The sequence below is a fragment of the Leuciscus leuciscus genome, assembly GCF_965113295.1.
Source record: "Leuciscus leuciscus genome assembly, chromosome: 18".
Classification (NCBI taxonomy): Eukaryota; Metazoa; Chordata; class Actinopteri; order Cypriniformes; family Leuciscidae; genus Leuciscus; species Leuciscus leuciscus.
Window position 1 is genome coordinate 9641345 of NC_138742.1, and position 25544 is coordinate 9666888.

At 38.6% G+C, this 25544-nt stretch overlaps 2 protein-coding genes across 5 annotated transcripts in view; one reads left to right on the forward strand and one right to left on the reverse strand.

The window, feature by feature from the left end:
* LOC309481339 (tubulin alpha chain) overlaps window positions 1-25544 on the forward strand; it is a 267267-nt gene that overhangs the window by 146576 nt on the left and 95147 nt on the right. The gene's annotated exons all lie outside the window — the stretch shown is intronic.
* rarga (retinoic acid receptor gamma a) overlaps window positions 1-25544 on the reverse strand; it is a 52695-nt gene that overhangs the window by 21038 nt on the left and 6113 nt on the right. For 2 of the 4 annotated variants that reach the window (XM_082146214.1, XM_082146212.1), the window contains exon 2: window positions 19107-19369. In XM_082146214.1, coding sequence (XP_082002340.1) covers window positions 19107-19275 — 169 coding nt within the window. In that variant the 5' untranslated portion in view covers window positions 19276-19369. Of the gene's footprint in view, window positions 1-3971; window positions 4443-19106; window positions 19370-25544 lie in introns of those variants that run through there. The other 2 variants (XM_082146215.1, XM_082146213.1) reach the window with 1 other exon arrangement.

Consider the following 25544-nt stretch of genomic DNA (forward strand, 5'->3'; position numbering starts at 1 on the left):
AACGGCCATCCACACATAGCTACTGCACCACCTTTAAATCATCAAAACACATCGAAACACCTTATGCATAATTCATTGGTGCAGACATACAAGATGTAAGCACAAAATGACAGCACAGACACAGTGGGTCTCATGAGATTCGACATTTGAAAACTCACGTTGTGCATTGGATATGTAATTGTGAATGCTCATTTCCCCTATTTTTACATGTAGATCACCTTTGTTGTCATCTAACACTCACTAATCATTTAATAACACTAATATTTGGTAAAAATATACATTTTTATACTGTACACTATAAAGATGCATTTAAAAATGACTGATTTTATATTTATTTAGACAACATTTTTGATCAGTTATTGGCCATAACATGAAAATAATTATAGGCTTATCAGTCAGAATTTTTATATCAGTACATCCTTAGTTTGCACATTTACAAGCCACACTAAATATTCCTGTACAGTATTGTGTAAGCGTGAGTATTTTTTTTAGTTTATTAGGACATCACACAGAAAAACACCACTGAGGGCTAAAACACATCAGAAATGATATTCCTTAGCCCAAAAGCTAGAAGGGACACTTGCTTGTGGGCTAAAACGTCCTAGCAATAAAGTGCAAGATTGAATAACACAAGTTAAAAAGTAAAAGCATTATTCATGGCTTGTTGAGTACTAACAGAGTATCTCTCTATTGTTGGACTGGGAGGCAATCAGTATGAACCCCTCACAGCCACCACTTTTTCCTATTTCCTCCAACACACACGCTGAGAGACACACACACCCACAAGCATCGAATCAATCAAGGATCATTTTTTATTCTCCTGCCTCGTCGGGTGCTCTAATCTTTTAATTGGATCTTTTTGTAATTATAACGAAATAATTGAGCTCTTCCATTAATACAAAAAATGAGAGAGGGCTACATGTGACAGCGGACACAGGAAGCCCTCATTTCCCTGTCTTTCATGCACAGCTCTGTTTCAGAGAGCTTATCAGACTCTGATGCGGACAGCACACTTTGCAGAAAACAATGGTGTGTGTGTGAATGAGCCCGAGTGATCAGGACAGGAAGACAATCCTGAATTCTAGTCCTCATTTAAACCAGCAAAATCTCAAAAGTGTAGTAAATTAAACTTCTCAAAAGTCTAACAAAATGGTGAAATATTAGTGTTGCACATCATAAGCAACCTCTTAGCAAAGAAAAAAGGGAAATCGAGAGCAGACGTGATGCTATCTTTCTTAGGTATAGATTACTTAATCACCTGCGTACTTCCCTTGTTGTAACATATGGCTCAATACATTCAAAGATTGCTTAATAAAAAAGCTCTTTCAGGCCTCTTTCCTTTCAGGGATGGAACAACAGCGGCTCACATAGTCACGAGAGCCGACATTGGCCCGTGCAAAGCCTCTCCATAACCTCTGACATTGATTTTTTTTTTAAACTGCAAAGGTCTTGAACTGCTGCACATAAAAACAGGAAAGACTGACCACACTGACAGTGGCCTGAGATTATCTTGCTTTTCACCTCTAACAGGCAGCAGGGGTTTTGTGAATCGTGCAGGGGAATGCAAGTGAAGACCTTACATTGTCAGCATGGTTTACTGTGTGGTTCAAGTTTCCTGGAAGCCATTACCAACCAAAAGACTGGCACATTTCAATCATTCTGTTGTGAAAATAAAAGCAAAACATCTAAATGCAAACACATAAGAATATTCATGTACGTTCAAAAGTTTGGGGTCGGTAAGATGTCTTTGAAAACATTTGAAGTCTCTTATGCTCACTAAGGTTTAATTTATTTGATTAAATATACAGTAAAACAGACTTGTGAAATATTATTTCAATTTAAAAAAAACTTTTCTATTTTAACATATTTTAAAATATAATACCTCCATGAACCTCACATGATCCTTCATTAATTTGAATATGCTGATTTGGTGCTCAAGAAATATTTTTTATTATTATTAATGTTGAAAATAGCTGTGCTGCTTAATATCGTTTTCAGGATTATTTGATGAATAGAAAGTTCAAAAGACCAGAGTTTATTTGAAATAGAACTCAAAGTTTTTACTGTCACTTTTGATTGATTTGATGCATTCTTGCTGAATAAAAATAAATAAATATTGAACAGTATTGTAGTCACATGACCAGCACAATCCAGAATGTTTATAGAGTTTATGAAGACATCACACAAAGTCTCAAGTCTAGAAAAGGCACTTACTTGTGGGCTAAAATTCAACAAAATGTAAAAAATGTTTTTTTTTAAACTGGCAGTTGCAGAAATCTTTTTTTTTTTATCAGAAGGAAACGTTCTTCTGAGAGATTACTAGGTAAAAAGTGCTAAAATCTCCCAGATGTATTAAGCCATGGTGCTCATGTGGGCAACATAGGTTTGAGTCTTGGCCTGCAATGTCTCCCTACACCGTTTTGCTGTTCGCTAATCAAATAAAGACACAAAAAAGATGAAACTTTAAGAGACAGTGAGACAAACTTAAGTCTTAGAGAAGATTACCCAAAATGCATTGCAGCTGGCCTGTAATACTGAGCTAAAACATTGATTAATCTGGTCAAAAAGGACAATGAAAGGCAACTACTGAGTGTATCCTGTGTTCGGATAGACTAGTCTTGTTTACAGAGGTTACTGGGGATGGTGGCTTGTAACAGTACACCTCTTCTGCTCTTCCCTGAGGGAAGCAGGATCTGTCCAATTGCCTCTCGATCTCCACTATTTGCTGGAACCAGGAAGGAACAGAATCCGAGACGCAGCAGTGGCGCATTCGGAGGGCTCGTTTTCCATCGTGGGCCCTGACTGTGTGCTTGTGTAGCGTTGGTGAGACATGACTGATTAAATAAACAGATTTCATCTTGTTATCATCAGGGCTCTGGCCAAGGAGAAGAGGCATTATGGACCTCCCTCCCTCCCTCCCCTCCGGGTCGAGCTCAGACAGGGCATCTGTCTTCATTAAAGAGAACCCAGTGTGGCTGACAGCCACTGAAACGTTGGTGTCTTTCACGATTAATGAAGACAGATGAATTGCCCTCAGAGGCCGAGAAGGAGGAACAAAAAGCAGAAGCTTCGACAAATACAAATGGAAAACAACAAGAGCGGCGTGCATTTTGGGAAAAGGGTAACTGCGATGTTTACCGATCTGGAGTTCTTTTCCCTCAGTGTCGCATTGTATTGCAGTATTGCTTGTTTTCCCTTTCTCTCAGTCTGGTCCCCTATTATTATGGACCCCAGTTTTGCTAAAGCAGGACTGTTTTTAGAGCCAAAGGCTGTCTAAAGTCTGGAACGGAGGTAGGAAAAATTAAATTATTGAAATGGAGACAGAGAGAGAAAAACGAAAAGCTTTCCAGGTTTCAAGCTCTCATACTTACTAAACTTTCCACTCAGTATATTTTAGCCAATTCTTTACCATTTATTTCATACCATTTGCAATTTGGATTCCTGTCACAGTCTAATCACCCAACCCGCTTTCCAATTCCCAATCTAAGAGTTTCATCAGTGACACATACTTGAGTAATGTCCCTCTCGTTTTTTTTCACTTTTACGCTTGTTTGATGCTGTTGTGTGGGCTGAGCCGTGGTCAGGCATGCTGGGATACCAGAGCTGTCAGGCACAATTGTGAAGTGAAGAAGACAAATGCAATCTGCATGACTGAAATTATAGCACAGTGTCAGGTTCCCCCCCACCCACTTCTCTCTCTCTCTCTCTTTCTCTCAAACACTCTCTCTTTCATCTCTCCCTCTCACATTACTTCCTTTCTGTTTAACTTTTCATCAACTGGCAAGGTCAAAAATCAGGTTACCCACACTGTTGGTGAAACCAGACTCTGTTCGTGACAATCATGGAAAACGATCGACTCAAACAGCATCTCAAACGCAGCTTGATAAATGCAGCTCGAGTGGTTCGTTTGGCACAGAGGGTCAACGTGAGATCAGAGGCCCCCTTTTAAATGAATAAGAAAAGGCACTTACAGCGTACACTAGCCGTCCCTGTCCAAGCGAAAGGGTCCAGTCCGGCGTAGAAGGGACTCGCCTTCCGAAGCATGCATGCACCCCGGTTGGTGACATCGTAGAGTTGGCGGGGACCCATGCCCAGAGCCTCCATACAGTCGAACATGATGCGTCCCTGTCGCCCACCCGCCTCCGATTGCCTCGCGTCACCAAAAAAAACAATAACAACACCCGCAGCTACGACAGCGCTAAATCCCCTGCTGGAATTCCTCTACTCAGGATATACGTGCTGCCTGATCCCGCTGCTTTTGCTCTTGTAAGCGTTTCCTCTCTCTCTCTCACGCTGCTTGTTTCTTTTTCCCTCTCCGGCTGATCTGCGGTGCTGGTTGCTCGGGGTGAGCTGCTCCTAGCGTGTTGTAACAGACCTAAATAACAGCCCCACATAGCACTCGCGGCTCTCAGACACACTGGAGCGAACCAACTGCCTCAGTCCTGCGCACACAGAGGGGGGTGGAGAGAGAGAGAGAGAGAGAGAGAGAGGGTGATCGAGAAGGGGGGGGGGGCAGGGGGGGGTGAGAGAGAGAGAGAGAGAGAGAGGGTGGAGAAAGACAGAGAGAGAGAGAGAGGGCCACAGGGAGGGGCCATTTGTGTGTTTGCATTGCCAGCTCTGATCTGGTTAGAGGACAAACTTTTATTTGATTCTAGCTGGCCTCTTTTTGTCTCTTTTGTGATTCATATTTCAGCACGCACTGCACACAAACAGGCGCTCTTGCTTTGCGCACCTCCCCCTTTTTTCCCTTGCAGTACATATGAGTCGTCCCCCCCAACCCCCCGAACCCATCCCTCAGCCCCGTCTCTAATCATAACCACATTAAAGTCCAGAGCAAGCGAGAGAGAGTGAGAGAGAGAGAGTGAGCATTGTGCAAGCAGCAGATGCCAGGGCAAAATTCTCGCCTTTGTCTCCACAAAAACAGAGTAAATGACTGATGGCCGCTGCTGTCTCTACCTCATTAAGTATGTGGCGAATATTCAAAGCCCCCTCTGGCCCTCATAGAAGCTTTTAAAAGAAGAACTTTATTCAGTTTGCAGGGAGAATCCATGCGCTAGAGGACGCCAAGCAGGAGACCAACAGGAAGATGAACTTGGGAAGGAATGTCAGGGCTTGTCTTCACACTTGCAACGAAGACATGATGAATTTGAGTCTCTTCCCATGGACTACAGTCAGTAGACAGCGTCAATTTCATTTGACATGCGTGAAAATGAGGCTGTGAGGGGGTACACTCGGTTAAAGCTGAAGTTGCTTACTTAGCAGATGAAACTACAAAAATGAGTCATTCATAGAGAGTAAAACAACTGGGGCAACATGGGCTGTTCTAAATGAATGGCCGATCTAAATGATGGATTTAAATAGTTAGGGTATGTTCACGCTTGGCAAGTTTGGTTGGATTAAAACAAACCCTGGTGCGATTGCGGTTCATTTGAACGTGTGAACGCAGCCATCCGAACCCTGGTGCGCACCAAACAAGCGGACCGAGCCCACTGAAAAGATGGGTCGCGGTCCACTTCTAAACAAACTCGGTTCGAATGCAATATGAATGCAGCATGGACCAAAGACATGCAAACGAACCAAAAACAGGAAGATGAGACCCTAAAAAGGAAAGAATGCTCACGCATTTTGGTTTTTTCTCGTCATGCCCCCATCACAGTTCGATACAGGCATCAGAACCGCTTCTCCTCGCAGCAGATCTTCGTTTGTGTGTGTGACGGAGGGATTCCTGCCGCTGTTTTGACTCCTTTGCACATTTCATAAGCTATTCACGAGTTCTCAGTTGGTCAAAATACCATCATATGTAGGCTGCACATTTTGCCCAGCACACAGCATTGTTTTGGATGTTCCGTAAGTTCCGTCTCAAAATTGGCACGTCATAAAAGCCGACCAATCAGGTTGTGAACGCAATTAAATATGTACCTGGATGATGGTCTATTGGTCTACAGGAACAGTTAACCATTCCTGTCCTAAATATTTAACAAATAAATAATAAAAAAATAATAATTATTAATAATATGATAAATAATTGAAATATGCTTTATATATTCTAATAAATGTAACCATACAGTACAGCCTTTAAAATGAAACGTACTTCTATTCCTCATAGCCTTGTTTTCAAGTACAAATTCAAATGGCATCTACACTGACTATTCAGGTCTTCCACACTATTTTGACTAATGACCTTTTTTTTGCATGACCTTTCAAGCTGTTCAGAATCATTTAATAGATTGCTGGGATAGATTTCCATTTCTATATCAGATACCAAGATTCTACAAGCCATTTGCACACTCATAAGATGTTACTGTGGTGATTTGCGGCAAAGTTTACTCTACACAATATCTAGCCGAGTGAATACTTGTGAAAGCAGACCACAACTAAAACCTTTTCTAATTCTGGAAATGTTTTTTTGTTTGTATTTTTTCAGGTTGTCATGACCCTGAACATTGGGTTTGGTGTACAAACACTAGATCGTGTAACAAGCAGCTCAGAGATTACCAGTCAATTCAACAAGTTCTTGCCATTCACCCCCCACAATCCTAGTTGCCCCAAATTACTCGCCCTTCCCCTAATAAACCACATATACCTCCACAACACAGGCAATCAGCACTACATGACCTGAAAAAACCCCCTAATGAAATAAATAGCTCTGCCAGTGTCAGTGCCAATGGCTTTCAATGAGTGAACAGCTGGGGAGTGGACGGAGCCATACCAGGGTTCAAGTCAAGCAAACAGCTGAACACAATGCCAGGAGCAACAGAGGTGCCTGCGTCTCGGCCTTGCCTCATCCATCTTCACCCCCCTCCCCACCCCCGTCGGCCCGCTGCTAGTGGTACGGCCCAGCCGCCTAAGAAAAGACACCATTTCCTGTCAATCTGCGCTGCTGGTCGAGCTCTCTATAAACACATACTGCCCTTCCTTCCAAATACACTCACAATCTCCCACTCTGTGGAATTCTGCTTTTCATTTTCCCAAACCCCCTTTGCGTTTTCACACTTACAAAGAAACAAAGAGTCCTTCTCGGAGCACGTCGGGGCATGCGCAGAGAATGGTATTCATTAGGCTGTTTATTGATCTTGTGGCTCTTGACTTTGTTATGGTTCTCATTTATTTTCTTTAGGCGACCCTCATAGACACAGACAGGAAGAAAGAGTGAGGGAGAGAGAGAGAGAGAGAAGGAGAATATGAGTGGGGGAGAGAGAGTGAGTGAGAGAGAGAGAGTAGGGCACTTTAATGGACCTTTTGTTTGAGCAGACAGTAAAGTACATCAATTGTAACACTGAGGTTCTTCATGTAATTGTTGTGTCATAAAGGCTGGGGGTGGCAAAAGAACAAACAAAAGAACAGATCAAAAAGTACAATGGTGGAATTCTAATAAAATCGAACACATTTTTAAAATGGAGCAAAACTTTCAGTATAATATCTAAAAAAGAAAAAAAAGATCAGTTTACTTGAGAAGCATAACTGCATAAGATATTAAGACTTAGAATTAAGCTTTTGTTTTACCTCATCGCATTTTAAAAATCTTATTTTAAACATCAATCTAACTAAATGTATTGAGGTTTATGTTTAAAAACATTTGACCTAATTAAAGATGCATTTTCGAAAAAATAAAACCAATATTTAAATGTTTAGGGTAATTTTTGTATGTTTTTGAAAGCCAATGTTCATTTATTTTATCATTAAACAAACAATTAAACAGTAAAAACAGTAATATTGCGAAATATTATTGTAATTAAAATAAATAACTTCTACTTTAATATATTTAAAAATGTAATTTATTCCTGTGATGATCATTACTCCAGTTTTAAGTGTCACATGATCCTTCAGAAATTATTCTAATGATTTGCTGCTCAAGAAACATTTCTGATTATTATCAAAGTTGAAAACAGTTGTGCTGCTTAATATTTTTGTGGAAACTGTAAAACATTTTTTCAGGACTCTTTGATTAATAGAAAGTATGAAATTGAAATCTTTTGTAACATTATACAATTTTTAATTCTAGTGTATTTATTTAATATCAATAGTTACTTATTTTTATTATGATGCTGAAGTCTAAAATTATTATTTTTTCTTTTTTTAAGCATAATAAAGTTTAATAAAAAAATATTTTAAAAAATAGCTTCATTTAATACTCTGAAAATATATTTTAATATAAATTTCTTATGCAGTGTTGCTTTTTAAGGAACAAAGATACAAAACAAAGATACAAAAAGCTACTACTTTCAAATGTTCCTTTTCGAACATGTTACAGCTCGTGTTTGACTTTAATTAAACCAAAACAATGTATTTTAGCATTTATATGTAGATGAATGATGTATATAAAATTATCACAGACTTTTCCTTCAGGTCAAAACCACACTTTTCGTCATCTCTGTTCTCAAATTTTTCCACAGCTACACTTCTTACTGCTGAAATTCGATATTGCGGTACTGCTAATACTGTTGGCTCCTCTGTGATAAACTGATTTTTTCCTCATGGATAAAAGCGCCTGTGTATTGTCATTCAGAGACATAAACTGTTTTAACTCTGCGATTTCTTCTCTCCCGCTGAAAATCTTTTGTTAGAAACTGTTCAGTGTAGTCTGAGAGTGAAAAAAAAAAAAAAGAGAGTTGACTTGGACATTTAATCCAACTTCATAGTGCTGACCCAAGTTCCTCCCCCTCCCTCCCTTCCCCAGCCAAGGAGGTTGAACTCCAGAAGAAATCCCCACTGGGCCACTAACTTTCCCCCAACTTATCCTGCTCTCCCTCCCTCTCTTTCTCTCTCTCTGGAGCTCAAGCTATTCTCCATCACTCTCCACCACCTCCACTCCCTCGTTTTCCTTCTGTTTTCAAACTTATACTCATCCAACCCTGCTACAGTTTTTAAACAACCCAGAGGAACATCTTTAAAGACAGTTTTGTTCAGTTTTGCTCTTCCATACTTCTCTCTCTCTCTCTCTCTCACACACACACACACACATGATTCCCTCCTTCCTGTCATGTGACAAAACTCCGATGACAAACAGACCCAGAACTGCTGGGAATCCATCTCACTTAGCTGGCTCCCTGTCATCTCTGCTTTCCAGGCCAGACGAGCCGCACCAGATGAGCTGATCTCAGGCGTCCAGTCACCAAACCGAGCCTCAGAATCAGGTTTAACATGCATGACTCACTGATGTGGACCTCAGACAGCAGACACAATGCATTAGAGATATTAGCCAGGACTGGTTTGCAAGTGTGTGGCCTCAAAGGAATGAAAAATCACAAAGCAGATCTCTTTAATATCTCAACTGTTTCTCCTAGACAGCGATGAGATTAAATGGAGGGCAAATTAAGTCTACTGCTTCTCAGATTTCTATATTGAGAAAAAAATCCTTTCAAAACCTTTTATGTTGTATATGTGTCTATTTGTATTTACAAGGTATTTTAGGGACATCTGGGACCTAATGGGATAGTTCCCCCACCTTCATGTCGTTACAAACCTGTATGACTTTCTTCTGTAGGAAATATTTGAAAAATATATATTTTTTGTCCATACAATGAAAGTCAATGGGGTCCAATGTTTTTTGAACACCACTGACTTTCAAGTCAAGTCAAATTTATTTATATAGTGCTTTATACAATTTAGACAAGAAAATAACAGTATTGTTATTATGAAACGAATACAATTTAAACTGTATAAAGACAATAGTTTCATTATTCAGCTCAATTTCATTTTATTCTCATCCAATAATGTCAGTGCAGTCAAATCGATAATATTACTGAATATTAAGTGTATTTTAAACTAAAATTAAAATTCTAAATATCCAATTTTGTGTTTCACAGAAGAAATAAAGTCTGTTTTTTTATGACAGAATATTCATTTTTGGGAGAACTATCCCTTTAAATGAAACATAATTAACTCCATGATGTCCTCTGCAACCTCTCCATTAGCAACCTCTGAGCAAGAAAATTCCCCTGGGGGAAGAAATGTTTATAGGAAGGATTGATTGAGCATGCATTGCCTATTCTGCTAGTTTTTTAAATCTGTGTATCATGTTATACAGCTCAGGAAGTTTGTGCAGAGTGTAAGCAACAGAGAGTCATGTGTTTCTGTGTGTGTGTGTGTGTGTGTGTGTGTGTGTGGATGTGTCCAGACAGATTGCCGGCGATGACAGAGACACAGAACACCACTTCATTTTAGCTCCGTCTGCGCACGCACGCCTCAGATTACCACAACTAGTCCTTGTAGCTCCCTCAGGAAACAAGCAGATATTGACACACATGCACATACCATTCAAACACACATTTTGAGTCATGAAACACACACCTTTGGCACACACAAAACACTCTACAACGCTCAATTTCAACAGCATGTCCTATGCAAAAGTATGCATGTTTAAACACATTGACACATTCCAGAATTCCTGGCATATGAGCGACTATAGCCTGTAGCAATGCTACTAACATAACCACATATTAGTAATGACATATAATAGCTCCAAAACTGTGTAATTATTATTACTAATAATAATCAAATCTTGTTAACATAAAAAAATAAAAAAAAATAAAAAAATAACAATAGTTAAAAAAAAAAAAAAAAAAATAAATAAAAAAATAAAAAAAATAAAATAAAATAAAATAAAATAAAATAAAATAAAATAAAATAAATCAGTTATAACACCAGTGCTGCTAACACCAGTCAAGGGGAGTAATTAAGTCAAATTAGTGATGCAAATAACATTACTATATTTTAAGTACTGTGGTAATAGCTCCAAAATGTCTAACACATTTATAAATAATAATAATAATAATAATAATAATAATAAATGAAATAAAAAAAATTCTCCATTTATTTCATAATGTGATTTTCCCTCCACTTTCAATTATTTTCCTTCAATGAAAGGTTCGATTTTTGCTAATTGTTTTTTATAAAATATCAAAAGGATTAACGATGCAGATTTATTTTTTACAGCCATCTTTGATCATATTTACCAAGGGGGCAAATAATTCTGACCAGCACTGTATATATACACAGACACAATTTCTAATGAATCAGTTCATTCAAATCATGCAAATTAATGGATTAAAAAATGATTCACTGATTTAAGTCTCATTGCAGCATTTTAAATGCTTAAAGTTAATAATATTTCAAAAACACTAATCATTTAAAAAAAAAAATGTATATTTAAAGTAACATTTCTATTAGAGAAGCGTGACTGAAATGTAACTATTTAAAACTCATAAATAGCTTGAGGCATAACAGTATTCACCAGTACTGCCTCAGTCCCAAAACTCCCATCCCAACACCATCGGACATTTATCATGGCGTCCACCTGAAGCAATATTGTACACATGTTTGGCTCTGAGGAGACATGAAATCTTATCCTGACATCTTACTCGTACACACAATACATCTCCCCGAGAATCTGGAAGTGTCACTGGAAGACCAGACCAGAGGGGAAAACAGGGCTAGAAGACAGGCTGTTCCAGTCTCACTCAGCCTCCTCGTGTTCTGCACCGCATAAAAAAGAAACAGTAAAACTTTTCACAAACTTATCAAACTTGGCAATCTCTCAAACAAGCATTCTCTGTGCCTGTTTCTTTCTCCCACCCCCCGCCATTTCTTTCTCTCTCTTGGCATGCCAGTATTCTTGCTTCTTTAGCATTCTCATGACTTTTGACATGAGGTATTCAAAACTGGAAACCACATGTTTTGTAGTTATGATCTTGACTGGCAAAAAGTTACCTACTCCTCCCCCTGACTTTTAGGCCACACCCCTTAGGACAAGTTCCCTCCCTAAATCCACTAAGAAGCCCCTCCCATACCCGATCGCCATGGCAGAATCCTCATACTGCACGTGCCCAGTCCTGCCTGTTGCAAACATTGAAGCTCCGCCCCCTCTCAACGCTGATCTCTTTATCTTCATCTGTCATCTTACTAAAATGCCAGTGCACTCTTTACCTTTCAATGCTCGTTCACACTCTGTGCCTCAGCCTAACACACAGTCTATCCCCTCCGCTATATAGTCTCTCTCCCTGGAACGGTGGGATCAAGAAAGGAAATCCACATAGGAGTGGAGGAGTATAGAAGGGGCAGAGGGGAGGAAAGTAATCCACCGGATTTTCGGGATAGAGTCAGTCGAGCTGAGATTCCATTTGTGAACAATTTGCAAAATTCCCAAACTGAGCTCTTAATGACCTGGCAGAGAGAGGCCACTCCTGACTCTGTCTCCCACTCCGACTGCGGTTACGCCAACTCTCCAAAAAAAAAGACAAGTGTGGGAGTCGCTTGTGGCCAAAATATTAACAAAGACTATGAATTCCCTTTTACACAAAAGGCCCTGCATTGCATGTGTGATTACAGCAATACAGACAGCAAGCATTCTAGAGAATAAAAGGCAGAACCGTCCTCTATCAATGACAAACGACAAAGCACTGAAGCACTCTATATATATTTATATATATTTATACGTGCGTGTTTGTCTTCGTAACCAGGCCAACATCACTTAGGTCACTTAGACAAGGAAAACTATTTTAGCCAACAACAGCCAAATATATATTTAGGCATTGTTTTAGGCTACTTCTAGTAGGCAATACAGCTTTTCAAAAATCCTGCTAATAGTTAAAACACTAAGTTAGTGTTCAAATTTGAACATTAAGGGTCCGTTCACACAGAATACGTTTTTCCATTCCAATGCACCACTTTTCCGGGGGGTTTTTCGATGTAAACACGCTCTATGTGCATGACGTTCGCGTCTCTTGCAGTTCAAAATTTTTTCGTATTCGTGATTCGGTGGCTCTGAACTGTCAAGACACCATTCAAAATGCTTGCTATGGATGCGAAAAACTCAGAAAATCGTACCCGATCCAAAAAAATGTATGACGGACGAAAGTTTCGGAGGCAGTGTTTAAGCGTGATTGACAAAACATGAGGTCGTATTTATTTTTTAACGTGCGAAAATTTCTGACGTGAATTTCGGACTCAGTGTGCAAGGACCTTTAAGCATGACACGACGTTCTAAAAATGTGGCCCTCAAGTTTAAATAAGTTTAACTTTTAAAAAGCGCATCTCTAGACCTTGCACTTTTTTTTAACAGCAAAACACAAGACTGTTCTGTGTGAACCGGCCCTTACACTGCAAAAATTACTTATTACTAATGACTAATTACTTTTTAATTAGTCTTTTTTTGTGATGCAAAATATAAAAAGAAAATGATCAGAAAATCAATCTTTCATTTAATTGTATTTTGTCTTACTGCACTGGCACTATAGGTTATAAACAAGGCAAAAACAAGTGAAAAATCTGTGAAAATATACTTATATTCAAGATCATTATTCAAGATATTTTAACTGTAAAACAAGACAAACAAATTATCATTAATAATATGATTTTTTTATTTTTTTTTTTACAGTGATTAATAAGTGATTAAAAATGTTTTCATTAGGATACATTGAGATGCTTTTGTGGGTGACCTTGACCTTCTGCCTCCATGTCCTCAAAAGTAAGTGTCGGTCATGTTTCAGAAGGGAGTATCAAACTGAAAACTTGTATCCAATTCTGGCTCCATTCTGGTCCCGGCCTACATTTTTTCCACTTTGAATATTTTGTTTCAATCATAAAATTTACCACGTTAAGATGTGATATTACTATTATTAAGATCTAAGATATTAAAATGTGTTGCAAAATGAATTCTCCATCATCTTTCATGGCCAACTTCATCTGCTTCCAGCCAAAAACAATGTATTGGAAAATGCACAATAAGAAATAAGATCCTTAGATAACTGATTAATCCACCAGAACGTTTCAGTGTCTGACTGTTTACAGTAGAAGTAAGTGCTGATGGTGATGAGTGAAGGAACGGAGAGGAACCTGGCAGGAAAGCAGAGGTGGAGATGAAAGATGGTGGAATCTCTGAGGAAATGGAGAAGTGTTCAGACACACGCATTGCTCTAATTCATTTTGATCCCTCTTGCACACAAACTCATGCCAGCTGCGAAGGAAAGCCAACACTTTAACGGGAAAATGTTTCGGTAAATAAATAATCTGATACAATGTAGTGCTTGTGCCTTGGCCTTTTAATGACACAGACTCACTATTTTCCTCTTTTCTGAACACATCTCCCTTTCAATGATCCTTTATTCTATGTGTGATCACTTAGGGCTGCACAATTAGGATTAGGATATTTAATTTATTGATTGATATTAATTTACTGACAATTGCATCATATAATTTACTTTAAAATGACTTATTTCATTTGTTAGATTTAAAAAAAAGAAGCATTTTATATACAAAAAGCCAGCAAAAAGTGATTATGCTGTAAAACTCCCATTATAATAAAAAAAAAAGTTCTAATTTATAAATCCAGTTCTAATTTACACCACATCTACACCTTGTTTTATTGCAGTGTATATTGGGTGTTACAGCATCTACATTGCAAGTGAGTGGCAGAAAATTCTAATCTTCTCACTTTGGTACTAAAGCAAAAATAAGTAAAACATAAAACAGTCGTTTGCAGATCAGATTGCAAAACATTTCTTCATTAAGGCCATTATTGAAAGGTTTATATACTAATTTAAACGTCTCGGAATGACTGCTGCATTCATGCACACAAAACACATGTCTGTGATTGGTTAAAATGCTCAAACTCAGCAAAAATCAGGTCAAAAAGAAAAAAAGAAAACCATGGAATGCTGTAACCATCACTTCACTAAGCATTGCAACCGGAATCATATTTGATTTATAGAGCAACCCTTAAATGAGTGCTTGTCATTTAATGTTTCAATTTGACATCTCCTAGAGCTTTTGAATCAGTTTGTCATATACAAATACGTCACAAGATATGGTCTCAATTATATAACCGTGCACAAAAGCACTGTTACAGTGCAGTAAGTAGGCACATATTTATGCGTTTACAAGTGTGTGACTGTACTGATCTATTCCTGCGGGGGCAGTGAAACAACAAAATGTTTGCCTTTCTCCCGATGGCAAGCTGGAACAAGCACGCTGTTCTTTTTTATACAATACAAATGCCTTCACACAACAACTTGTCCCTAGTCCAACAATAAAACACAAGCTTGCAAGCCAAAGGGGAACTAATATCATTGATATGTGCGGCAAATGAGCAAGAGAGACAGCTGGACTGTGCACGGCCCTAACAGGAGTATTAGATTAGAGCCACACGGTCTCCGTCTGGTTAAAGGAAATGACCAAGCAGCCTTTCAAAACATCCCTCTTGGCGGCTTGGAGCAAGGCCTCCTCCCCTGATTGGTAAAAGGTTTCAGGAGAGTTTGAGGGCTCAGTTGAGATGCTATCACATGGTAAGTGCTGGTAATGGGCTTCCAACAGTTTGTTTGAAGAGCTCCGATAATGACAGGGATCAACTGATAGCGGCTTCTGCACGCCGGCACGTAAGACTCCCACACGGAGACTCGCACACAGTGACCGGTAACGCCACATGCACAGCTGCTTTATTATCTTTGTGTCAAAGAAACGGCAGAGCTCCACAGATGGATATTTCACCCCAAAAGCTTTGAGTAGGAGAGAGAAACCTCTGTGTTATATGATTTAAAAAGAAAATACAGCATGCTAAAAAATAATAATAAAAAAAACAGAAAGAGAGAACCAGGATTAGCATGCTGGACCAGGACCGCTTCATGGTGTAGGGTTGAAAAAAACAACATATCTTCAAATCAGACTAGTCAGTGTATTCCTGAATGATTAGTCAACTAATCAACCTGAAGAAAGCCCTATATAATTAGGCTGTATTCACCTGACACCAACCGGATACCTGACCCTGACCCCGAAGAACTGCACAGCCCCAGCAATTATTGTTATGACAAATGCTGAAAAGGAAAACTGACAATTTTGCAACAAAACAAAACAGTCACACTTTAGATTAGGCTCCAATTCTCGCTATTAACTAACTATTATCAACGACTTTTGGCTCAATAAAACTCCTAATTACTGCTTATTAATAGTTATTAAGGTACTTAAGTTTAGGTATTGGGTAGGAATAATGCATGTAGATTATGGTCATGCAGAATAAGGCAATAATATGTGCTTTATAAGTATTAATAAACAGCCAATATCCTAGTAATATGCATGCTAATAAGAAACTAGTTAATAGTGAAAATTGGACACTTTTTTAAAAAAACACCAATTTTTGCGGAATGTAAAAATTTGGTATAGAGACAATTTTCAATTAATTTCAATTGATTACAAAGAAAAAGCAAGTAACACATTGAATTAAACATGATATTTTGATGTAGAAATACTTTTCTAGAATATTCTTGTAATACGTCCTCCAATAAAACTGCACTGTAAAAAAAGAAAATTAAGTTTAATATATTAATAATTTCATTATTTTTTATATTTTTTTATTATTTTTTCCCTGTAGTCACAGCCCTATCAAAACAGTTGAGAACTGCTGGTGTAGAGAAATGTGTCCCAGTTTTCATCTGGAATAAGGATCTGTCTCAGTTGATCCGATCACAATAAGACAGATAACTATTTTAAGGGCAAGGTCTCTGATTTTGAGACTATATTCCTGTAGCTCATACAATAGAGGATGGCGTTAACAACGCCAAGGGCATGGGTTCAATTACAAGGGAATGAATATTTGTCAAATGCAAATATACATACATCACTCACGTCATCATTGTGTTACTGCAAAACAAAAACAAAATCAATGCCAGCTGTCAATAAGTTTTGTAAGAGCTCTGTGCCAACTGAACATCTTCAGAAGGTGCTTGAACCTGTCAGCGTATCTGCTTGAACACACCTATCTGAAGTTGGCCAAAGCATGACTATCTTCTCTGGGAAATGATACACACCGGAGAATGCAGGACTAACATGCAGATGCACTCAAAGACAGGGCCTTCAGTATGTTGGGCCTTTATGAGCTGGGAATTTTTGCAGTCTAGCCGACAGACAGCTCTGACAACAATGAAGAGGCCTGTTAAACCAACTCCTGCAAAAACAGCACCAGGACGATTGCTCGTCTGCCTTTGTTTTCCCCTCGTCTCAGAGCCAGGGATGAAAATGGCTCAGTAAAACAACTTGTGACATGCCTGTCTAAAAAGAATGTCAAACAGCGTCCCCAAAAGCAAATTAGGGCCTCTGTGGTCTTGACTCTCACCCAATTCCTGGCATTGCTTAGGGCCCAATGTGCTTTTGGATATGCAATTGGCCAGAGCAATGCAGAAATTGTTTCCAGCTCAAAAATGAGTTAAATTTGCCTTTTTAAAAGTCACTGTGAATTACCATTTGCAACTCATTTTATTTCAGTCATTCAATTTCAGAGTAAAGCAGAAAAAAGTTGAAAAATAGAGTGGGATGTCATTGGATGCATCCTTGCAGAATAAAACTTTTCCAAAATCTTTCCAAAAAAAAAAAAGAAAAAAAAAGTAATGACCCAAAACCTCTGAACAGCACTGTATGTCAGAAAGGAGCCAGACTGAATGTAGATTTGCCAAAACAACGGCTATTTGTTAACATTATCCAATAGTGACATCAGCGGAAAGGTTTCAGAGGAAGAATAAGTTTTATCCTTTTGACCAAAAAAAAAATTGGAAGTAAAACAAGAATGTAAATAAGGTTAAGGTTGCAGAGATTTCCACAAAGGCAATTTCGTATTCAGGCCGTCTGCATATGCAAGGTCGAAATATGTTTCTCATTTTCATGACCAGGAGACAGAGAAGGCTTGTTTATTGTGTATCCGTCAGTGTGTTTTCACAGCAGGGTGTGTTACTGGATTCCACCGCACCAGGACGTCATCCCCAGGTGCTTCCATCACCCCTCCCTCACTCTCTCTCTCTCTCTCTCTGTAAATACCTATTGGATTAGGTGGGCAGCTGTTGGGGGGGTGGGTACTGATTGACATCTAAAAGGCTGGAGTGTTGTTCAGACTTGCAGAGGAGTAAAAGAAGCACAGCAGGAGATGGCGAGTAGTGTATATCTGTGCGTGTGTGCGTGTGTTTTGAGGAGGGGGAACACATAGTCTTCTGCTTTGTTGTTGCCATCCAAACCCATCACAGATTCTCCCCTCAGGACTTGAGATGAGATTTCAGATGTCTGTGGCTTGTGTTTTCCCCTAAGCTACTGTCTAAACAAGAAAAATCCACAGACTGCTCACATTCTTGCAACACACTCTGGATCTAAAGAGCCAATGAATGTACTACCTCAGCTAAAAAAAATATATAAAAAAAACAGATTCGCTTTTGTTGAAAAACTCTGACAGCTGGTTTGTGAAATCCACTATTTTTCTGGAATGCTATAAAATGTAAACTTGACATATTAAACCGACAAAAAGTGTTTTTTTGCAGCATAAAATATCTGTTAAATGGCTCTTTTCCTCGCTCTCTCTCTTTCTGCCATCTGTTGTATCTCTCTCCTCTCTCACACACACTTTGCATCTGCAGTAGGATGTAAAACAGCGCCCCCTGTGACACTAGAAATAAAATGCTGAACATTTTCTCTCTACAGGGTCAAAATGCCTGTTAAAAATGCCTTTTATCCAGGGAACAAAACTAGCTATCTAGCAAACATTTGAAAGATTTTTTTTTAAAGATTACAGTTTTAGGACACTTTCATTTGATGCTCAAAAATGTATTTAAAGAGACAGTTTTATTTTCCTCTTACTTATTCACAGCAAAATAAGAATGTTTCTGAAATACCATGCTACTCATGCTATGTATACTTTAAACATTGCATGTATATCCTACTATTTCTACCAAAATGTGCAGCATCCAACAATCCATACTGCACTTATGCCACAATCCACAATCCCACAATTCTAGTCTGAATTCAACTGAATGTGACACCAGCCATTCATTTTAAATTTCAAAATTCATTCTGCTTCACATATATATATATTTTTTAAATGCACTTTACCATGTAAAAAATCTTATTTTTATGATCAATCTTTTTGTTGTTGTGAAAAGTAGCATGATGCAGGCATGATTAAAAAGTTTCCAAGACAAGATAAAAAATTAAAATGTAGAAAAAATGTAAAAAACTAGGCCTCAGAAGTGCCCGAAGAAACACCCTAAAACTAAATATTTTCTAAGAATCTAATGTGAACATTTTCAGTAACTTAATTTCAACAATGTAATAAACGAAAGCAGAACAGGTACAATACTCACACAACGCTGCCATCTCTTTGGGAAGGTCCGCCCCAAACCGCCCAAACAGGTTACTATTGGCCAGCAGGTCGAAGGGGGAGTGGCTCCGAATGGAATTGAAGGCAAAGGGGTAGACAGCAGGTGGGAAACCGGTCATGTGACCCACCTGCCGTTCCCGGTTGGCTGACATGGCGACGGTTCCTTGCCAAAGGCTGGTCGGGCCTGTCGTGTGCTTCAACGGACTGTTGGCAAACTTCTCAAATATGCGTCACGGCTCTGCGTACCTTCAGGAGGAAACATATATGGAAAGTTAAGCATTTGTACAAAGAATAATAAACAGCAATAAAACAGTTCAGTGAGTGCAAGCAGCTACACCACATCCACAAACTGCACATTTACTCACTCTCATGTTGTTTCAAACCCGAATTACTTAGTTTTTTCGTTAGTCACTCCCAGTAAATTTGAGAGCACTTGTGACTGGATCACTTGCTTAGTAGGTTAAATGGACCAGTTCAATTTGAAACCGAATCACTCAGACTGGTTTTGTGAATCAAGTCAGCTGATTCATTGAACAGAATGACTCAAAAGAAAAATTTGTTCACTTATTTCACTCATTATGTTCACCTAAAAATGAACTTTTTGTCATTAATTACTCACCCTTGTGTCGTTACAAACCCGTTAGACATTCGTTCATCTTCGGAACACAAATGAAGATCTTTTTAATGAAATCTAAGAGCTTTCTGTCCCTTCATTGACAGCTACGCAACTACCGCTTTGATGCTTCAAAAAGTTCATAAAGAGATCGTAAAACTACTCCATATGAACTGGCCAGTTTAGTCCAAGTTTTTCTGAAGAGACTCGATCATTTTATATGATGAACGGATTGAATTTAGGCTTTTATTCACATATAAACATTGATCAGCTAACATAAACAGAAGCTCAACCAAACCTGCTTGACGACCGAGAACAAACCTCACTGGTTCTTGAGGAAGCTCAAACATGATGCGTAACACATGAGAACAAACCTCACTGGTTCTCACACGTCAAGCGAACATGCTTGAGCTTCCGTTTATCATAACTGATGTGAGTTGATCAATGTTTATATGTGAATAAAAGCCTAAATTCAATCTGTTCATCATATAAAGCGATCGTCTCTTCAGAAAATGTGGACTAAACCGCTCAATTCATATAGTTTTACGATCTCTTTATGAACTTTTTGAAGCGACAAAGTGGTAGTTGCCTAGATGTCAACGGAGGGACAGAAAGCTCTCAGATTTCATTAAAAAGATCTTCATTTGTGTTCCGAAAGATGAACAAAAGTCTTGGAAAGACAGGTGAGGGTGAGTTACACAATTTTCATATGTGGGTGAACTATCCCTTTAAGGAGAGTCCAGGCCTTCAGTCAATAAATATGTCTGTTCCTCATACAAACCTATCATATGGCTTCAGAATACTTAAAATATAGAGCATAAATCATACAGATCATCTGCATCCTTTTTGAAGCTTGAAAGCTCCAGCTGCATTCACTGTAATATTGCATGGAATGTGTGACTAGTACATTGTTCAAAATTAAATTAAGGTGTGGAATGAAATGAGGATGAATAAAAGATAGCAAAATGTTAATGCCTGGTTGAACTAATCTTTTTAAAAACCCCTAACATCACACAAACAGCAATCTGAGAGTTTCTCACAACAGTTTAACAACAACCCAGCAATCACTGCAAAAGAGCGCTTGTGTGTTTGAGATGAGGGTGGAGTCTGAGGGAAAACAATGGGGATGGGGTGATATGTAAAAATGGAGGGAGGAAAAGAAAGAGAGCAACAAAAAAAAAAGAAATGAAGGGGAGGTAGGAAAATAATAAAGTGGTAAGGAAAAAGTTAGGTTGAGGCAGGAGAAGAGAAACAGAGGGAGGGCAGAAAGAGAGCGCTCTTGTCTGCTCCGTTTTGAAAGGTGTCCAGACGTTTGTGGTGTTTCCAGGCTATTCCATATGATTTAAACCACCCAAACTCCACAAGAAAGAGCTTCTCTGTTAGTGCTGCCAGTCTCTCAACCCTGCACGACTACAGTCGGCCCTCTCACAGACCTGAGGCCCCAACGCAGGCTCCATTTGAGAAGATGAGAGCTGGAGAGCAACTGAAAGAGAAAGAGCGAAAGGACGAGGTGACAGCTTGTGTGGCTAAACTGTTCTGCATCTTTTCCGTCACGTTTATATTCCATTTCTCTCACAAACACTTTTTGTATTCATTCTATCTAACTTTTCATGGACAAGCAAGGTCAAAAATGAAACCAGACACTCTATAAACCTCAATCAGTTCTGTTACAATTATGCTTGAAAGAAGAAAGCAAGATTCCTGAAACCAGAAACTTTAAATTAATTTAAAACAAGGAAGGCAACATTTCTGATGGCTTAATATATAACGTCGTTTCCCTTCTCAAAAACGTGTATCTTGTTTTATGAATGTTTAGATATTTGGCCTGGAAAACAGTGCAATGAATGCAAGACTTTTCAATAAGACAAAGCCCATCTTCATCACTACAGTAGTGAATGCTGGGCTGTCCCCTTCCAGTTTTTGTTCCTTCTCCCTTGAGTGATTTTTATGAGTGGGTGGTGCTGGCGGCTTGTTGTTTAAATGTGGTTTTTTGAAAAATGAGCTGAGCCAAAGAATTCAGCGCTTTTTGGAAGTGCTGTGGTTTGTGAATCAGGGTAAGAAGCAAGGAAAAAATCGTGCTCATGAGTGCGGCATAAACATAGACCGGGGCTGAGAGAGAGAAAAAAAGGGAGACTGATTCAGTGACGGAGTCCGGGCACTGGGGGGCACTAGGGGGGCGGCACTCTGGCCAGGAAAGAAGCCTGGGCTTTCCAAAACACACATTCATACAGTCTCTTTCTCACTGTCGCATAAAAACACTTGCACCTGAACACATAGTATTTGAGAGAAATACTGTGCTCCCTTTCCATAACAGATGCACACAGCTCTACTGTAATCCGCACAATGAAACCCAAAGAAACCTCTTTCCACACACACACACACACACACACACACACACACACACACACACACACACACACACACACACACACACGCATATACACACACACACACACACACACACACACACACAAAGGTGTTTCTTGGGCACTTTTGCAGAATCTCTTAAAACACTTTCACTCTTATTAGTTTAAGTCATCTACTAATAATGTCCAAAAGTGGATATGCATGCATCAAAGGAAAATTCTATTAATTTGTGTCAATTTTTCATGATATCATTTCCATCACATCTCAAGTGATTGTGTTTAATTGCATTCTGCGGTGGAAATGGCATCGTAAAACATTTTGGAATAAACTGGCCGGCTCGTTTGTCTTGCAAATTCTAGAATTTTGAGTATCCTAAATACACAATTAAATAATATTTTCATACTTTTAGGATGATTTGACAAAGTTACAGCTTGACTGGAAATAAAAACTGTAATATTTATGTTTATTGATTTTACACCATGTCTAATATTTCATCTCAAGCATCATTGACACTGTTAACCCTTTTTTTTATGTTATTAAATTGTTTTAAGATGCCACATAATATTTTGAGGGGGGAAATGTAAATCAATATATAATCATGTAAATCCTTTTCACACAATAAATATGAAATATGGACTTCTTGTTTAGATAATCACTTTAAAAATGTAATAATTCTCTTCTTTTTTTTGAAAGTGTAAGGCCATACATAGAATATATTTGAAAAGTAGCAAAAATAAGTGATGCAGGTATAATTAAAAAGACTCTCATATAACAAAAGGAAAAAAGTCCTAAAACAAACAAAAAGGCCCCAGGACATAATAGCACACAAAGAAACACCCTAAAATTTTTGTAAGAACGTAAAGCAAAAGCATTCATTAATGCATGCTAAAAAATGTGCCATTTTCTTCCATGGCTCCAGTATACACATCTGTCTGACACACACACACACACCGGCCTCTCTGGTTCTGTTTCTTTCAGCAGAGCCAGTTAATTACAGCCTACTGCTGCAGGCAGCTTCAAACCACCACTAATTTAGAGTTCCATTACAGTAAACTCTTCCACATGTGCATCCAAGCTAGGGTGGCCACGTCTAAGGAAGCAGCTCTTCAGATAGGCACACGCCCATAGCCAGCCACAACAAGGCCTTGCCATCTCCCCCCCCCCCCCCCCCCCTCTCTTTTCCTCCAGGTCTGGTTTTCATCTGAGACTGTGTGCCCTCGAACCCATCCCTGCCCACATCGCCCCCCTTCCCCAAACCCCCTCCCGCTCCAGCTCCGTCCATGACCCCTCAGAACTGTTCCATATGTAACAGATATCATTTAGAGGTCACCATTCAAAACCACACATTGCCGTAGTCAACGTGTTTACCCCGGAGACCGAGGCAGGACAGAATAAATTCTTCGCAATTGCAGCAGATTGAAGCCGCTCGCTCTCGGGCCAAATGCTCTATTCGCTGAATTGAAATCGTTACTGTGAACTAAAATGATATCGTAATTATGTTTTCCACACATATCAGTCAAGGTTAGGAAATATTTGTTATATATCCACCGGGAATGTTACCAGACTTCTATTTGATTTGAAATGCTCCAAGGCATAAAATATAATCAGATATCATTTTGTGCTATAAAACAGTCAATTAAGATAAGAAAAATATAAGACATAAGACAATAGACAAAAGATAAATCTTAAAAATCGTTTATATTTTTTTAGATTAAGCCTCAGATTAAAATAAAATTAAGATTCTTTATTTATTTTTTAAAAGAATGTATTTATTTAGGGTTTTTTTATGTATTTATAATTTTTTTTAAGATATTTACTTTTTTAAATGTAATTATTTTTACATTTATTTTATATATATATATATATATATATATATATATATATATATATATATATATCTCTTATAAATGAATTTGTATTTATATATTTATTTATTTATTTAGTAACATTTTCATTTATTTATTTATTTTTTAAAGATATTTACTTATTTTATTTTGAATTTTTACTTATTTTTTAAATGTATGTACTTATTTTTTTAATGTATTTATTTATTTATTTTTAAATGTATTTAAAAAGTAAGATTATTGATCATAGTATGGAAAATGAGTTGTCCAGCAATTAGAAAAAAAAAAGTAGGAGTACGTATTGGACTAAATACAGCATTACAAAATTGTCTAAATAAAAAAAGAAAGAGTCTACTGGAAATACAATATCACTCTGGCTCTCACTATAAAGTTTCAGGGCTTGCATTAACTCAAAGTCTTCTGAACTTTTGACTCTGCCAGTAGTAAGAACATCAAGAAACAAAATAAGGAGAATGTTGGGAATAAAATGAAAAGCTGAAGAAAAGAAACAAGATGAACGGCGGGAGAGAGAGAGAGAGAGAGAGAGAGAGAGAGAGAGAGACAGTGGAGAAAAACATCAAAATCACACCCAAAAAAAATTTTACAGGGAGAAAAATAAAAAAGCTGAAAAATAGTGGAAAAGAAGGGGGGGAAGGAGCCAGGGAAAATCCAAATCTCATGCAACCATTTGAAAAGAGGGGAACTGATTGAAAAGGGATCTGTGTGTTCCTACAATTTTCCCAAACACAATAATGAATTAATAAAACACTTGGCGCCTGTGTATTTTCATGAGTCACATCGGCAAAGAGTTTTACAGAGTATGTTCTGCTTTTATGGCAGGCAGGCTGTGCAGAAAGTGAGCTCATTTTAGGGCCCTCGCCCTCTCTCTCTCTCTGGCACAAGCCCCCGGGGCGAACACACACACACATGCACATATGTATAAGTACATACACACATGTTCTCTTATTACTGCTATTCTCTGGCTGACCCTTACACACACACGCTTATTCAAACTCTCAGCCCGCACTGGGTTGAGAGGAGGGCAACGGCGGGCACCCACCGCAGGCCCGACCTTCGCAGGGATTATAAGAACAGGCCGGGACTTTCCAAAACCCTGATTTCACCACCGTTTCTACATTGCTCCTCACAGAACAAACACATCATTAGCAGAGCATGCCGAGGCCTATTAGCCACAGAGAAAGAAAGATTAAGCGAGAGAGAAAATGCTCCTGGCATGGTTGGGTGATGCGCTGTGTATCTCTGACAGAATCAGCTCTATGTGATTCATGGCTCCTCGGGGCTGGGCCGAGCCGGGGCTGGTGACGTCTACTCTCTGAAGTACTGCAGTTTGCCACTGCGAAAGGGTAAGCAGGTTGTGTTTAGAGAAAAAAAAAAAGTATCCATTTCAACTCAGGAGAGAACTGCCTCTGGACAGATCAAGTGTCCCTACCGCCGAAGGTATCACATTCTCACTTGGAAAACAACAATTTGAGACCAAGTCGAGCCATCACAGAAGTCGCTCTTAACTGGTACACAAATAAAAAAGTATGAAAAAAAGAGGCGTCACAGGAGGCATTAACAGTCTGAGCCGATGGTG